Genomic DNA, 18,015 nt, shown 5'->3' with positions numbered 1-18,015 from the left:
CGGGGCAAGTGGGAGGAGTGAAAGTTGGAGCCCAACAAAACCCTCCACACTGCGCTCAGTGCGGCCAGACCTTGCGCAGCGACCTCCGCACAGGTGGTCGCGCCGGTCCCCGCCACGATGTTGACCAAAGTTCTCCTGATCCTACTGGGCACGTTCATAATCCTTCCGTCGAGGTAAGTCTCCAACCCAAGACTCAGGATCCCTCCGAGCCCAGCTCCCTCTCTCCGGGAGCGAGGCCGGCTCCTGAGACCCCCGCACCCCGTGTTCCTCGAGCCCCGCGCCCACTCTGCCCCTGGTCCTCGCACGGTCTAGCCTGATCCCGCGTCCCCTCGACGCGCGCGGCAAGCCTCCGCACCGCTTCCCCTAGGACGAGCTCCCTGGGCCCCTGAAGGGGCTCCCAGGAAGGAAGACAGGACGCCTGTCACCTGGCCGCTCCTGTCCCCCCTCCCTCTACTCCTCGGGACTCCCGCTCTCCAAACCACCGCGGCGGCCGGGGAACGAGAGAGCACGTCCCTCCCTTTCTGAGCCTTTCGAGGCAAGAGGCGAGCGGCCAGGGCAGGCTCGCGCTTCTGGGGACTGGGGGGATTGGGGGACTTTGGGAAGGTGGCGCCCAGAAAGTCGTGCGGGCAGTGGGTGGAAACTGCGCTTGAAATGTTTGAGTGTTGACTAGTCTGTCCTCTCGTTCAAAAAAAAAAAAAATATATATATATATATATATATTTTTTTTTTCCTGAGCGCCTAGTGAGTACCAGGCACTGTGCCAGACAACTCTGACTTTACTTACTTCCCTTCCCACCACTCCTCTTGGTGCCAGTCCCAGGCAGGAGCCCTGGTTTAGTCTAAGAGTTCCCACCCCAGCTGTCCACCTCATCCCCCCTCTGCTGCCAGCTTCTCTCTTCCGCCCTTATCTCCCCAGACACCCTGCTGGGTCTTGGGCAGATGGGAGCCAGAGGCCAGAAATGGTAATCTCTTAGGTCTGTGGTTTGGGTCCTGCATTTCAATACCTCTCCGCTTTTCCAAAGACTAGCAGCAGGTTTCCCCTGAGCAGCCAGCTTCCCTCACACCTTCTTCTGGCCCTGGGACTTTGCCAGGAAGGTTGTCCCCTGCATTTCTGGCTTTTTTTTTTTGAGGGTGGAAGATGACTGCTTCATATTTTTGAGATGATTTCCCATTGGGCACAAACTGTCACAAGTTCCTAAGCTTCCTGATCTTTCCAGCATTCTAGAAGCCTCCATGTCACTGGATTTGTCTTGCTTTTCTGTTTTGGGGAGGGGGAGAGGGGAGATGGATTCTCTCCCCACCCCAAAATGCTTTAGCTCCTCAAGGGAGGGGCTGTGGGGCTCCCTGCTGACTCATTGGTGCACTGGGGAGTGGAGGGGCTGGCCTCATCAGGGGGCTTGGTAAATATTTCTGAATGCGTGCTAGGAATTTCCAGTCATCCACATCACTCCAGATGTGAATTGGACTGGTTGGGAGAGATGACATGGTGACTGGTTAGGGCAAAAGAGGGGTCTGTGGTGCAGAATGAAGGAGAGGGAGCAGAGAGGAAAACAGCAGAGAAGAGGGGCCGTTGTGATGGAAACTAACCTTCCAGCCAGGGGGAAGGGCTGCAGTAACTGACGTTCAGACACTGTCAGCAAGGCAACCTGTGATGTCATTAAAGAGCTGGGGAGGTGGCAGCGGGGTGTGCTGGCAAGGGCCACCTTGAACCACCTCCCTCTGGTCCAGGCTCAGCTTAAAATCACTTGTGTGGGCACAGCCCCTCCCCCCATTTGGGCCTCAGTTTCTCTATCTGTAAGGCGAAAAAGAGGACTGATTTGGAAAAATACAATCCAGTGGCCCTTCTCATGGTCCCTTCCCTCTCCCTAGCTAGTTGACTGAGCATCCTCATGGGGGAGGGGTTGCAGAAATTCACCTCCATCTTAGATCATCACATCTAGAGGATTGTGGATGCCTGAAAAGCCCCCATGGAAAGATCCCACTAGTCCAGTGCATGAGTATTTTCACTTTTCTGTTATTTCTAGCTTTGAAAGTGGGCTTAATGGCTAGCTGAGGAAAGGTATACATTGTCAGCAGCCCCTTAACCCCAAGGATCCCAGGATGAGGGTGTTTTTTTTGTTGTTGTTCATTTGAAATTTTTTTACTGACAAAAGCTATTTGTAGGATGACAGCAACCTCAAGACCCTCTGATCTCACTTTCATAGCAGACGTAGTCTGGGAGCAGAAAGGCTTTGGTGGTCTTACGGCCTTTGCTTGTTTGTTTGCCTCTTGAACCTCGGGGTTTTGTTGTTGACTTTGGACTTCTGGGAGGGGTCATTGCAGGCTCTTGGGTGGTCTTGGCTAACAGTGCCAGTCCTGATCATGCCTTGCTCCCATTCAAGTCACTCATTTTGCAGGGTGCCAGTTCCCTAGTTCTCCCTCCTCCCCTCCCACCGTGGCTGGCATGATCTACTCAGATGACTGGGGGAAAAGCCTCAGGGAAAGAGGACATCTCTGGATATGATATTTGGAAATGGAAACTGCTTTTCCCAAGCCCAGTTCTTCCCTTGCCCACAGTGGGAATTAGCCACTTCAGACATAAGAAATGGCATAGACTTGGCACATCTGTATGCCAGTTAAGCAATTCTAAGTGCTTGAAATATGCAGGAAAACGCATTTTGCTGCTCAAGTTGGCAGTTCCTTGGTCTGCAGTACAGAGACCATGCCCCCGTCTCCTGCCTTGTTAACCCCTCATTTGCAGAAACAAGTTGTCCAATTGCCTTTGTAAAAATAAAATCATTTTGGAAGTGTAACAGAATATAAAAGTGTAAAAATCAGGAGTAGATTTTCACAAAGTAAACATGCCCATGTAACCAGCACCTAGACCAGGAAATAGAACATTGCCAGTCCACTCCCCCACCCCTCAAAAGCTTCACTACATTCCCCCTCCAAGTACACCCTTCTCCCCAAAGGAAAACACTCTCCTGCCTTCCAACATCACAGATTAATTTTGATGATGGCTTTTAAAAAAGCTTTTAATTATAAATTTTTTTCAAAGACATATAACAGTAGAGTGAATCTCCATGTACCCATCACCAGCCTCATTAATTATCAACTCATAACCAGTCTTATTTTCTCTGTATCCCACCCACTCTCCATTTCCAGCTTAAATTCTTTTAAAGCAAATCTCAGACATCATATCATTTCATATGCAATTATTTTAGTATGTATTTCTAATCATAAGGACTTCAAAAACATAATAAAATACCACTATCACACCAAAATTTTTAGAATAACTTCTTCATGCTGAAGAAACTAACCAGTCAGTATTCAAATCTTCCTTATTGTGTCATAAATATATTTTTGTTGTGTTGTGTTTGTTTTGTTTTTTATGCTTTGCCTTTTAAAATCAGGATTCAAATAAGGTCCATATATTTGCAGATTTCAAAATACTTTTTATTGAATTAGAACATATATGCAGAAAAGTGCTCAGATCATAAGTGCACGGCTGATGAGTTGTCAGAAAATGATCACACTGGTATCAAGACACCCCCTGGTGCCCCCTTCCTCACTGCCTCCCAGCAAAGGTAGCATGGCCCTGATTTCTAACACCATCAGTGAGCTTCATACATTAGCAGATGGCTTTTTTAAGTTTTAAAAAATTTTTAGTTTAATTCTTTATATTATTTTTTGGCTGTGGTGCATGGCTGTGGCACTCAGGTTGGACTCCTGTTGACCATCTATTTCCTGAATGACAGTCTTTGTCTTTTCTCAGTGCTCAGAGCTTCCCCTACCCCCAGCCCCCAACTCCAATGCAATGGAGTATCCCAAAAGCAAAGAAATGCAGAATTTTCCCAGTGTCCTAGCCCCCGCTGGGAGAGTGCTGTGGCTTTCCTGAGCATTCCTCAGCAATCCTGGCCCTCTGCCTGCCCATTTGCTCCCAGGTGTCACTAGTCAGGCAGACTAAGACCAAGGCTGGTAATGGCAGCTGATTGGCCAGAGCTCATACACCAATACCCTCTTGATTTTACGTTAAAAATTCTTTTAAAATCTCAAACTTGCTTTTGTTATTGATTTTTTTAAAATAAAATATGACCATAAAAAAAAGGATAGCATGGGAAGTTCCCAGAGAGCAGCAGCTTTAGAAGAAATTAACAAGAATAATCTGTTACTGGCTCTTAATTTACTGTTACCAGTCATTCTTTAACTATGCCCTGGGTTGCAGGCTTATTTTGGTTTGCTTCCGTCCCAAGAAGTACCAGCTAGGTCCCCTACAGAGCAGAGGACAGAGCTTCACTTGTTTGTTTTTATGTTCTAGGATTGAAGGACCTCATGTTGAATCAGAGAAGGGACCCTCTGCCAGTGATGATGATGTCTACGGCCCCAAACCCCAGGCTCCTGATAAGGAACTCCCCCCTGAAGAAATAAAGCCCACTGCTATTGATACCCATGACAGACTTGGCAAAATGCCAACAGCCACTGAAATCCTGGATGGTATCTTGAATAACTATGACTACAAACTGCGCCCTGGCATTGGCGGTGAGTAGCAGAACATAGTTCTCCCCCACCCCGGAGGGGAGGAGGATTGAGGGCCTAAGTGTGGAGAATGGGCCTGGGGTGTAGGTGATAGTGCCCTGCATGTGGGCAGGAACAACTTTTGCTGACCTGCCAGGTAAGAGATGTCAACTCTAGTCTCAGCAATGCCATTGACCTTGGTCTAGATTTTTCCCTTCTCTCACCCTCAGTTTGTCCAACTATAAAATGAGATGACTGGACTAGGTGATTGACCTTCGAGGTATGTTCAGCTCTTAACAGTCTATGAATTGGATCTTGCCATGAAAGAATAAAGAAAGAAATGGTATCGGATGTTGAAACCATGTAGTCCAACCCTTACCCCCTTTATTCCCCACTGACCACACCCTCCCCTGCCCCATGCTTCTGTTTAACACTTACCTCTGCCACTTCTGCTTACTTTACAGAGAGGCCCACTGTGGTCACTGTTGAGCTCTCTGTCAACACCCTTGGGCCTATCTCTATCCTGGACATGGTGAGTACTGAGCTTTGATTATAGTGGGGCTTTCACATACTTGTTTTTTCTGTGTGTCTGAAACAAGAGTTTTTGGGGGGAGAGATTTTAACAAACATGGACTTGAGAAGGAGGCTGAAAGGAACAAGTCCCTTGCTGCCTGAAGAGGACCTTCAGAATCCTGACTGTATCTTCCTGTCTTTCATTCAAAATAAAAATAATAAAGCAACTTTAAACAACACAGTGGATTGCTCTTTTCTTCTGATAATGAATTTTTTTGGACTTAAGCCTGTAGTTACCAACTCTTCCTCTAGGAGTGTTTCTCTAATTTTGCCCTAGTTCCTTGTCTCCTTTTCTTTCTTTCCTTTTTTTTTTTTTTTTTACATCTTTATTGGAGTATAATTGCTTTACAATGGTGTGTTAGTTTCTGCTTTATAACAAAGTGAATCAGTTATACATATACACATGTTCCCATATCTCCTTCCTCTTGCGTCTCCCTCCCTCCCACCCTCCCTATCCCACCCCTCTAGGTGGTCACAAAGCACTGAGCTGATCTCCCTGTGCTATGCGGCAGCTTCCCACTAGGTATCTGTTTTATGTTTGGTAGTGTATATATGTCCATGCCACTCTCTCACTTTGTCACAGCTTACCCTTCCCCCTCCCCATGTCCTCAAGTCCATTCTCTAGTAGGTCTGTGTCTTTATTCCCGTCTTGCCCCTAGGTTCTTCATGACGTTTTTTTCCCTTAAATTCCATATATATGTGTTAGCATACGGTATTTGTCTTTCTCTTTCTGTTGCTATCATCCCAGTGTCACTACTGTCCCCAGTTAGCCTCCATTATCTCCCACTTGATATAACAAAACACAAGGTCCCTGCCTACCCCCCAATCTACCTACTAACCTGGCCTCCTGAGAGATGTGCCTCCTGCAGTCCTGACCCTGCTTAAAGCATGAAGTTCAACCCCACACTCTAGCAGTCAGGGCTCTCCATGGCTAGAGCCAACCCAGGGCTCTATTTTTATTTCTTTTCACCCCTTTAGAGACCACATACACTAGTCACACTAGCATACGGGTGTTCCCAGGCTATCTGGTACTCCTGAGCCTTTGTTCAAGCTGTTTCCACTTTGGGATGGCATTGTTCCAATTTTCTACCTTATCCTTCAACTTATATCACACTTGTTTACCTGACCTTCTCTACCTCACTGTACTGTAATTATGTACTCTGTCTGCCTTGCTCTGTCAACTATGGGTTTCTTGATGTCAGGGACCCAGTATATATTAGCTGAGCAAACGAATTATAAAAGATGTTCTGCAAATGTTACTTTCATCTGCGGAGCCTGATAATGAGGAAGGCTGTGGTAACCAAATCCATCACAGCCATAACCTTGACCTGGCTCAAGTCAGACACAGTTTTAGCATACACACTGGTACCCAAGAAGCACCATGTGAGTGGGTGAGCTCAGAGTCTAGGCTCTGAGATGGCACTTGCAAATAGACACTCAAAGGTAAGTAAACATTCATGGAAGATCAAGGTGTTTACATAGGCTGAGTGGAAGAGTGGGGTTTCCCACTGTGATGCTTTGTTTGGCTGCCTAGTTCTTGAGGCACAATGTACTTATATATGGCTATGCAAAAAAATTACCCTAAAACACAGTGTTTTAAAATGACAAGTAGTCATTAGGTCACAGCTCCTGTGGGTTAGGAATCCAGGCATGACTTAGCTGGGTCCTCTGTTTCAGGGTCTCACAAGGCTGCAGTTAAGGTGTCAGTTGGGGCTGGGGTCTCATCTGAAGACTCGACTAAGGGAGGATCCACTTCCAAGTTCTCACGTGGTTGTTGGCAGGGTTCAGTTCTTCTCTGGCTGCTGTCTGTAGGCCTTCCACAGTCCTTGCCATGTGGGCCTCTCCATCTGGCAGGTGGCTTCCCTTAGAGTGAGCAAGAGCATGAGAAAAACTGCTGAAGATGGAAAAGCCATGAACTTTTGGGAAATAACAAGGAAGAAGAGAAACATGAGAGGAGACAGATCTTTTTGAGTTTCTGTTGACATTTTAAAGCTCTTTTTTTCCTCTTCCCTTGATGTCAGATTTACTCTTTTTGCTGTTATCAATGTGCTTACCACTAAGTGAGTATGAATTTAGCAATCAGTTTGATTAAAATTGTTGATAAACTAAGAAACGCTGGGTTCTGAGCCAGAGGTTGAGTTCTTCTGGTCCACCATCATGGCCACTGTTTACTGTTAACAGGAAAGGGACCTTTCAGATCATTGGTGGGGGGATGGAGAAAGTGGCCTGAAGAGTAGTAGAATATCTGTGGCTACAATCTCCTTGCTATTTGCGTAAGATATAATTTTGGGAAACCTATTTCTATCATCTGCAAGAGCCTGTGTGGCAGCAGAGCAGCAGCCCCACTCACAGTAGCTGAATACCCTATCCCTCTTTGCTCTATGCCTACTAATGTTGGCAGCATTGGGCTCACCTGAAGTGATGATACCTGACAAGCCTGAGAGATACAGTTTAATAACCCAGCAGTCACCGAACCTGGCATGCAACACAGAGCTGGTCCAAAGAGGAGCCAACAATTTGATTTTCTTTGGCCGGTAACATAGTGCTATCGCCTGGGCCAAGTGCCTTTAGAACATTCCAAACACTTATGTGGTATTAAATTTCCCGGAGAAGTCTGGCTTTCTATATACTTCCAAATAGTTCTTTAAAGCTGTGGGAGGTCCCAGTCCTTGTACAGGCTACTTTTCTCTGGTGATTCTGTAGAGTCCAGTACTTGGTGAGGAGGAGTTCCAACATCCTTCAGTCAATCAGAAGTTGCGTAGAGCTCAGAATTTGTCCTCAGGGAGAGAAAACAAGCCCCCTTGTCAAACTGGGGAAAAACTGAACCGTTAGTTGTCAGTTGATGTGTAGTGAAGTTACAATTGGAATCTTGTTAAATAGAAATTAAATGCTCATTTGAAACACTCTAACATAGAGCAGGAGCCAGGCGTGGATTGTAGAGGGGAAGGCTTCCTCTGGCTACCCAGAAGTTCTGTAGGCCAATTTGGAACTGCCAGCCACTTAGGACTGCAGAGCCACCCTGAAGGCCACTTGTAAAGGCTGGTGTGGCTGGGCAGGGCAGGGCTGGGGGCTCCCATGTGACTGGTAGCCAGGCTGCCAGCTTTTTTCTGTGTGATGCTCTGGACTCCTCGAGGGAACATTCTCGGCCTGGGGGTCTGGCTCCCTGCAGTTTTGCAGTGGATCTCACCACCTTTTGGCCTGATCAGCAAAGGCAAGCAGGGATTGTATTGACCCTCTGCATCCCCACCCTGAGGGCTCTACAGGCCTCCCAGGTTGTGGGTTTCCAGTTGGTGTTCATTGTTTGATGCAGGATAACTCAGGGGAAAGACCTAGGGGTCCTGCAGAGGAAAACTGGACCTTGATCCTAAAGAGATTCTTGGAGCAAGTGAAGTAAGCACTGGAGAGGAAGATGGGTGAAGGTCGTCCCAGGGCAAGGCCATGTTAACGGTGCTCTGAGCATCAGAGCCAGTATGTTCCCATGAACTGTTTGAGTTTGAACTTTGAGGCTCCTTTCTCTCTGAGCCTCAGTGTTGCTACCTCTAAAATAAAGGAGATTGGCCTAGCCCTCAAGGTTCTACCTTGGCATAGTTCTGGTACTTGCTGTTCCAGCAGCTTCCTTCAGTTCTATTACAGTCTGTTTTTTCTCTCTTCAATACCAGTGGTGAGATTTCTAGCTTCTCATGCTTCTTGCTATTAAAAATTCTTTTTGATGTTTAATAATTTATAGGCTAATGAGAATTGTAAGCTTCTTGAAAGTCCAATCATGAGAATTTTGTTCACATAGCATTTGTCTGGTACATAGAAAACTCTCAATACAATCCTCCCTCAGAATATGTTGCAGATTGGTTCTAGGACACCTCCCACCCCCACAGATACCAAAATCTGAGGATGCGCAAGTCCCTTATATAAAATGGTGTAGTATTTACATATAACCTGTGCACATCCTCTTGTAAACTTTAAATCATCTCTAGATTACTTATGACACCAAATACAATGTAAATTCTATGTAAATAGTTGTGAGTGAGGGACAAATTCAAGTTTTGCTTTTTGGAACTTTCTGGAATTTTTGGGGGGGATTTGAATCTGCAGATGTGGAACCCACAGATACAGAGGGCTGACTGTAAATGTTCTGGTTAAATACTACAATCCCTTAAAATTTCTTTAATTAGTTGCTACTCAAACCTCAGACTACCTCCCTCTGCATGTCTGTGAGTGGTAAAGTTTTATTAAATTGAATCCTTATCTTCAAAAAAAATAATTTATGGGCTATGCAATATCTAGAGACCAAATAATCATGGGTTAATTAACATCTGTGCTCCCCAAATAAAAGCTGAAAGGGGCAACTTCACTGTATGCAATCAAAAGTGTGTGTGTTTGTAAATGTTTAAAATGATTTTGACCTGAGATCTTTGATTTGCTATGGAAATATGGGGGCTGAGTGGGTGTTGGCCTGCTACAAGGGAGTAGTTACGTGATGAGGCCAGCCTGTACAATTAAGCCAGCATCACCTGTGTGTTTCTGGATTAAATGCATCTTCCCAGATTGTTGTTCATTCAGGAATGTTTTTTTCTTTTGGGAATACCTGGAAATAGAAAACATCCTACAGCCAAGCTCATGCTGTTTTCCTCTGTGCAAACCTAAGTGGGTCCCTATCTACTTGATAGGCCCATCACAGGATGGCATGGGAATGTTCTTTGCCTGCACAGCCCCAAATGTGTGCTTTTCTATCCTTGCCACCAGGAATACACCATTGACATCACCTTCTACCAGACTTGGTATGATGAACGCCTTCGTTTCAATGGCAGCTTTGAAAGCTTTGTTCTGAATGGCAACTTGGTGAGCCTGTTATGGATCCCAGACACCTTTTTTAGGAATTCTAAGAGGACCCAAGAGCATTCGATCACCATGCCCAACCAGATGGTCCGCATCCACAAGGATGGCAAGGTGTTGTACACAATCAGGTATGTCAAGCCTCTGGAGTCTTGCCTCTTGAGACTCTTCTTCCCCTCCTGAGAATTTTTGCCAAAGAAACATGGGCAGAGGTTTCATCCTGAATGATACTTCTAAGGGCCCCTCCAGCTTTCCTAGACCATGAGCTCAATCCCCTCATGTACTGACACACACACTAAGGCCTCAAAATAGAAAGATATTGCTTAAGACCACACACCAAGTTTGTAGCAGAGCTTGGACTGATATCTAGTTACTTGGCTCCAAGTCCAGAGCTCCCCCAACTAGAATGTAGCACGGTGACTGTGTTGTGTAGACAGTTCCACCCCAAGTGGGCACTGGATGTAAAGACATGTCCACAGTGGTGGAATTGTCCAGGCGGAGCAGCAACACAGCAGTTGGAAAGATACCTAAGACCAGGCTGGATACTTGAATGCCTGGCTGGGAAAGGTTGTGTACAGGTGATAAGGTGGCAGGGAGGCAATAAAGAGTGGGAGAGTGTTGGCAGGTCCTTGAAGGTGGGATGGGCAAGAAGCAAAATTCCATCTAAGTTAGTCCATACGTTTCTCTGATGATGGAGACCAGAGTAGCCAGATATTTCCAAGCTGTTCTTCCTCTCTTTTTGTCTCTCCTTTGAGCTCTTTGTCTCAGTTCCCACCATTGCCACACATTGGTGGTGGTCCCCAGGCCCAAGCTGGGTGGATACCTAAGTGTTCAGGGTCAGCCTAATGAGGCTCCTTTCTCCCTTCCAGGATGACCATTGATGCTGGATGCTCACTCCACATGCTCAAATTTCCAATGGATTCTCACTCTTGCCCTCTGTCTTTCTCTAGCTGTGAGTACCTTCTTAGGTTTCTGGGGCCCCAGAGTCATCATGCTGGGCCCCTTCTTTTTCTCATCCTTTCCCTTTACATTTTTCTGCCTCTGCTTTTTCCCCTAAGATGGTGCCAAAGTTGTCCAGGACCTCCCAATCCATCCTCATCTCCTTTCCTGCTAACAATACTGTGTTGCTTAACCTGGGCTTCACGTTGGGTTCATCCTTCTCCTGTCCACCCCACCTCAAATCAGTCACCGGCCTCTGAAGTGTATCTCAAGTATGTCGGCTTTCCATCTCCACTGTCACTACTACCTTGGTTTAGGTCTTTGTCATATTCCACTTGGACTTTGCAACATCTTCACTTTGAAGCTGAACATGTTCAAAACTAAATATATGGTCTCCACCGAACCTCTACCCCCAAGACAGATGTGTTGCTTCTGTGTTCCCATTTGTCTCATTGAAAGGCACCATCACCCACTCTGTTGTCCAAGCCAAGAACTTTGATGCTTCTTTCTCCTTCACCTCCCCATCTATTCAATCAACACATCCTGTTGGTGTTCCCTCCTGAATCTCTGTCGATCCTATTTCTCTGCATTCTCACTGCCACAGCTTCGAATCCTGCCTTCATTCATTTTATTGTGCACTGGTTACTGAACTGGCCTCCCATAACTGGTCTCCCTGACAACAGGCCATCCTCGTATAAGAACTAGAGTGACCTAGCTGAAGCATCATCTAGACTAGGTCACTTCTTAGTTTCAGATCCTTCCTGAACTCTCATCGATCAATTCCAAATTGCTTAGAATAGTCTTCAAGGCCCTTCATGAACTGACCCGTGCTATCTACTCCTACATACCTCATCCATCCTCTGTGGGCTAGCCATCCTGAACTTTTAACATTTCCATAATACATCAGGCATTTTCATCTTTCTGTGCATAGAACACCCTCCTCACCCCTTCAGCCTCATCCATACAGAGAATGTTTATATTGGACTTTTAAGACTTATTGGGAATGTCACCTACTCTCTGGAATCTTTTCTGGGTGTGTCCCCAACTGATCTTTCCCTTCTTTGTTTCCACACTCTCCCATGGGTGGAGGCTTCTCAGATGTATTCCAACAATTACAGATGTGTACTTACTGTCTTACTCAATAAAATGTGAGTGCTTGAGAGCAGGGCTCCTGCCTTGCTTGTTTCTGTATGTCCAGCACAGGGCGTGGTACTGAGGAATGCTCAGTAAATGCACTTATTGGATGGACTTCAGCAATGAGGTAAGAGAGGTAAGGTCCCACAGCTGGTGAGGCCAGAGTCAGACACCATGCTGGTGGAGACCTCAGCTGGGCTTCCCAGTCTCACATGACTCTCCTTCCCACGTTGCCTTACAGTTTCCTATCCTGAGAATGAGATCATCTACAAGTGGGAAAATTTCAAGCTTGTAATCAATGAGAGTAATTCCTGGAAGCTCTTCCAGTTTGATTTTATAGGAGTGAGCAACACGACTGAAACTATCACAACCGTAGCTGGTAAGTGTGCCTTTGAGCCAGGGCTAGGCAGCAGAGGCCCAGGAGGGTGGTAGGGATGACTGGAGGTGGCCATCCATTCATCCAAATGCTTATGTAATCATCCCATGAAAATACTGTAGAACATGGCTCCTGTTTTGTAAATGCTAAGCACTTACAACTGTTTGCAGAGGAAACTGAGACTTTGTAACTACATCTCAGTCTCATCTGCAAAGAAGTAAGTGCTTTGCCAAGCCCCGCAGAGGGTAGGTAAGTAGATTAAGTTTTATTGCTGTCAAAATTTGCAACTAGGTTTGTCATGCACACCCTTCAGTTTCGAAGTCTTTGTTACAACTGACCTACTTGGATGACTTTGGGAAATGGAGGTCATGTGACTTCTACATACTCAGAAGCAATCCAAGTGGTTCTAGTTGAGTGGGATGCAAAGCCCTTCCTAATGGGAGGTGGAGGCTTGAGTTGTGTCATCAGCTAGGTGAGGGCTGGGATAATATGGAGGAGGTTTCAGCAGCTACAGTGGCTGCTATATCAACATTTATTTTAAAGGAGCAGGTCTGATACGCACAGATTCCTGTGAAAGACTTCATGGTGGATTCAATGTGGACATGGTGATCACTGGTTTTCTGACTTTGTCCCTAACAAGGACTAAAGGGGAGGGTCCTGGGTCTCTTAAACTTTAGCTCCCAATTAGGTGTGAGTGTCTTTGCTTGTGTTCCTAGGTGATCTGAATGAGGAGCCAAGGGACCTCCCTAGCGTTGCTCCCAGAGCAGCCCTGGAAACCCTCTTCACACATACTGACCAAGTCAGGGCAGTGGCGGCACTGCCCTCATCGTTTCCAGAATACGGATGGAACCAGTCACCCAACCAGCCATTTGCCATGGGAAGCGTCTTGCTTTGCTTCCATGTGGCTAGGCGGAAAATCTGCTTTTTCTTTACTTGTTGAATTGGTCACTGGGTGAGGGATAGCTCATGCTCATCCGGCTAGAGCTTTGCTTGCGCAGCACTAGGCAGGGGCAGAGGGCTGCTTTACAAATGCTTTCCTTTTTCTCGGGGGCTCTGGGTAAACAATTTTACTACCTTTGACTTAGGACCCTTGCTCTTCTGCCAGCTAACCATTGGCATGCCTCTTGCCTTTCTGCACCTCAGTTTCCCCAGACAGGTTGGGGACCCATCATCAAAAAGCAGCAGAGGAGACAAGGCCCAGGGGCTTTCAAGTCACTAGTGGTTCCGTTTAGTAGATGGTTGTGCATTGTTTCAAAATGGTGCCCTAGTGACTACAAAGCCCCAGAGCCAGCATCATCACCAAAGCAATGACAATAGGTAAGCACCAGTCCTCCTTGGGAGAGAAGAGGTTCTTGGGAGAAAGGAGAAGGGCTTTTTTCTCTTCTGCTAGAGATGAGTTGATCTTGAATCATGGTTTCTTCAGTATCATAGTTATCTTTGGGACTGGACCCAAACTCTTTCAGTCAGTCCCTGGGCAGTTCTCTCCATCTGGAACAAACTTATGTACTCAGCTCCTAAGCATTCAGAATGAAGTGGGAGCATGCTACTCTGGCCACCTTGGGCCTTCAACCAGAGAATCCCTGCTTCAGGAGGCATTCAGAGAGTCCAGCCTTGCCCCCAGTGAGTGAGTCATCTTTCACTGTTGGCTGTTGAGCTTTTGATAGAATTTTACCCATGATTAGGATTTTGCTTTCTCGCAAGTGAGTTTCTTCCTTCTCTAGACAATTCTGTTCATCAGAAAAATCTCCCTGTTCATCTGAAATTGGAGTCTCTGGAACTTCCACCCATTAGACTTAGTTCTTTTTCCCTACAAATACTGAGCTTACAGTAAGTCCAGTGAGTCTTCCACCGGGTCAAGATAAAAGAACTAGTATTATGGTTCCAGCCCTGGGTCATATTCTTTTATAGACTATACAACCATAGTTCTTTTTTCTCCCCCTTGTTCTTCAAAGCTTTGGCTCCACTCATCCTTCTAGTCCCAGTCCTCTGGACACAGTCTTTTTGATTGTGTTCCTCTGACAGTGCAGTGACCAACTGTGGTCTGGCTAAAGCAGATAAGAGCAGAAAGCATCTCTAGCTTTTTCCCCCTTTGGCTCCTTAGCCCCAGGTATCTTTTTTCCCTTACCCATGCTCCTCCATTCCTCAGAAATAAGAAAGTGTGTGTTAATATCCTTCACTTGGCCTTAAAAGACAAATTCCCATCTCTTGACAAGTAGAGAAGGTTCTTCTTTGCTGAAATAAATAAAATAAAAATAGAAAAGGCTGATAGAATAATAAATCTTGTTGTAACAAGAATATATAAACTCAGCAAAGTTTTGTGGGGAGTGGTTGTAGCTGAGTAGGGCTGTCTTAAATTGCAGTCAATACCCCAGGACAAGGGAACTAGGATCTTGATAAATACATTCTGGCTAGTAGGCAAGTGTGAGTGGTCCCTGCAGCAGCCCTGGAGGAGGAGTTCTATCCACAAAGCTACTATTCTGGACACAGGTATTCAACTGACCCCAGGCTACTTCCTTGCCTTTTTCCAGAAGATTCTGAGAAGTCTTGCCCCTTGAGTGTCAGTGCTGACAAGGTGAGTAGGAAAGGCTGCTCTTCTCATTCAGTCCCAACATACCCAGAATTGCTGGGCAGGTGATCTATTTTCTAAAATAAGAAGACACATGGACAGGTTAGTGTTCTAGTCTGCCTTACAAAGCTGTTGCCAGGAAGTAGCAAGAGTTGTTGAGCATCTGCTAGGTTCCGGGCTGTGCTGTGCATGGATGGGCAGGAGCGTAGCAACAGGGCTCAGATGAGCCCTGTCGTGAAGGGGTTTAAAAACCCACCTAACTCAAGGCCAGGGAATTCTACAGCATCACTGAGGTGGAAAGTTGGAGCTTAGCTTCACTAAGGAGCCAGAATTTGAACTATTATAAATCCAACATGATGTGGAGAGGAAAAAGGGATATTCTGGCCTCAGAAAAGACTCCAAAATCCCTGGAGTCATGGTGAGCATGCAGAGTGTTTGGGATGGGTGTGTCAGAGTATAAGGCAACATGAAATGTACAGTAGAAGATGCCAACTGTAGATATAGGTTGTCATCAGGTCCTGTAGGAGCCATCACTATCTAGGCTGAGAGCCAACATCAAGGACATGATACCCAATGAATGCGAAGACCTCAGTCTGCCTTGTGGATGTATACTCTGCAGACCTGACATCTAGAGGGCTGACTGAAATTTTCACTTTCAACTAATTCTTCTATTTTCTTGAAACACTCAATTTGGGCTAGGGTAATAGACTAAGAACAGGGAGTCCAGGGTTTGAATATTGGTATAAATATATGCATGATATCTCGGGGAATCTGAGTAAATGGGGGTTAGCTTAGAGTAGGGTGTACATGTAAGATGTCAGTTGGAGCCAGGTTGTGGTGAGCCTTTAGTGTCAGATTACAGAGTGTAGACTTGATTCTGTAGCTCCTGTGGAGCAGGAAACCATCAGAGGTTTGGGGTAGGCAAGTGATTTCTTTTGGCCATTGATGGAACAGTGCTAACTAAGGCATTTCACCAGCATATGAATGTATAGGAAGGAGGCTGAATAGCTTCTGTGCTTCCCCCACCACAGATCACTTTTAGTTCATTTCCTGAGAGTATAAGGGTGTAAGGGCCAGTAGTGCACGTATAAGGCAATGATTCTGCAGACTAGATATGGCACCTCAGTGGTTGTAAAGGCCTCAGTCAGCCATCTGGACATTAACTGTATGGTTCTGATATCTAGAAGCCTAACTGATTTTACTTCTTTCATTTGACTATTCTGTCCCCCATCCTGGTAAGACAGATGTGCTATGTGGGCCAGCGAACTGAGAAAGAAGTTATTAAGGTTCTAGCCCTGGCTTAGCTCTTAACTGACCACGGGTCTTGTTGTGAGTCTTCTCTCGGGCTTCTTCTGATCCTCCATGTGTGGCATTGGATTAATGTGCCTCTATCCTAGGACCGTGGTGGTCATCCCATGAGCTGAACAATAGGACCCTTAATATGCATGTCTTGCGTGTGGGAGACCCTCATGGCAATGCTGTAATGAAGTGATATTTTTAAAATATCTTCCAGGCGATTACGTAGTCATGACGCTTTTCTTCAACGTGAGCAGGAGGTTTGGCTTTGTGGCCTTTCAAAACTATGTTCCTTCTTCTGTGACCACGATGATCTCCTGGATCTCCTTTTGGATCAAGAAAGACTGTGCTCCGGCCAGGACTTCTTTAGGTAAGTGGGTAAGGTGAGCATACACATGAGGCACAGAATTGCATTTTCAGGGGTCCTTTCCAAAGTGTAATATATAGAACAGTAGCTCCGCCCACCTCCACTCCTGTGCTTTCACAGGGATCACTTCTGTACTCACCATGACCACTTTGGGCACCTTTTCCCGGAAGAATTTCCCACGTGTCTCCTATATCACAGCCTTGGATTTCTATATTGCGATCTGCTTCATCTTCTGCTTCTGTGCTCTGATGGAGTTTGCTGTGCTCAACTTCCTGACCTACAACCGGACAGCATCCCGTGGTTCTCCGAAACTTCGTCATGTATGAGCTGGGTATGGGAGTGGTGGCAAGGCTTTGGAGTACGGAGGCATGCAAGTGAGGGCACTAGGACTCATGACACATGGGTGGCCAGCTCACCAAGTGATGGGGGTAACCTGGGGCTTTGGGGGGAGTTGAGTAAACTTTCTGATGTGATGGTGGGAATTCTGGGGGGAAAGAAACAGTGTGCCAAGGACGGAATCTCCAGGAAACCCTGAGGCAGCACCTAGGCTTGGTTCACCTTCCCTTGCCTTGTTCTGACTTCTTCCCTTGTTCCTTTCAGCCTCGTGCCCATGCACGTGACCCAACCCCTTCCCGTGTCCGTGTCATCGAGCATCCGGAAGCTTTTGTGTGCGACATTGAGGACCCCGAGGAGGAGGAGGAAAGTGAGGAAGAGGAGAGTGAGGAAGAGGAGGGCCCATCTTGCCCAGCCCGGCAGTCCGTCAGGCCAGGCAGCACCCCTCGCCCTGGTGGCTGTTGCAAGTGGTGCGAGAAGTACTGCTGCACGGTCCCCACTTGTGAGGGCAGCACCTGGCAGCAGGGCCGCCTCTTCATCCATGTCTACCGCCTTGATAACTACTCGCGAGTGATTTTCCCAGTCACCTTCTTTTTCTTCAATGTGCTCTACTGGCTTGTTTGCCTTAACCTGTAGGCACCAGCTGGTACCCTGTGGGGCAGCCTCCCCAGTTCCCCAGGAGGTCCCACAGCCTTTGCCTAGGGAGTTGGGGGAAAATAGCAGCAGCAGCAGCAGGAGCAAACTAGAGAGTGTCTTTCCTTCCCCCTTGCCCAAATAGAAGCCTGCAGGGAATTGGTCCTTGCTGGCCCTCTCCCCTACCTGGCCCATTCACTGAATCTCCTTAGCAGCCCATTTCAAGTAAAATGACACCCCTCTCTGTTCCTCAAGGGGCATTTATGATGCTCAGGCTTCAAAATGTAGGCTCTCAGTGACCAGCTCCCTAAGATGGTGTCCATGTATGAGTGGATTAGCTATCTCCCAAAAGGGCTAACACCCACTGCCTTTTCCCAGAAAACCAGTACTGCCTTTGTGGTGCTCCAGGCCCAGCTCTGGCCTCAGCCTCAAAGTGCACAGACCAGCTACTTGCCTGTTCCTGACACCTCCTTA

The 18,015-nt window shown here is 46.6% G+C and overlaps 1 protein-coding gene across 1 annotated transcript; it reads left to right on the top strand.

Moving 5' to 3' along the window:
- Positions 1 to 117: 117 nt before the first annotated feature.
- GABRE (gamma-aminobutyric acid type A receptor subunit epsilon) lies at positions 118 to 17,544 on the top strand (the record flags this gene model as incomplete). The annotated part of the gene is made up of 9 exons (XM_082681273.1): positions 118 to 173; positions 4,298 to 4,518; positions 4,959 to 5,026; positions 9,808 to 10,028; positions 10,767 to 10,849; positions 12,212 to 12,349; positions 16,426 to 16,578; positions 16,696 to 16,895; positions 17,176 to 17,544. The coding sequence occupies 9 exons, from the start codon at positions 118 to 120 to the stop codon at positions 17,542 to 17,544; spliced, it is 1,509 nt and encodes a 502-aa protein (XP_082537399.1).
- Positions 17,545 to 18,015: the final 471 nt, after the last annotated feature.

This window comes from Grampus griseus, assembly GCF_964374135.1.
Source record: "Grampus griseus genome assembly, chromosome: X".
Lineage (NCBI taxonomy): Eukaryota > Metazoa > Chordata > Mammalia > Artiodactyla > Delphinidae > Grampus > Grampus griseus.
Note: the sequence above shows the minus strand (reverse complement) of the source record. Positions and strands in the feature narration are given on the sequence as shown.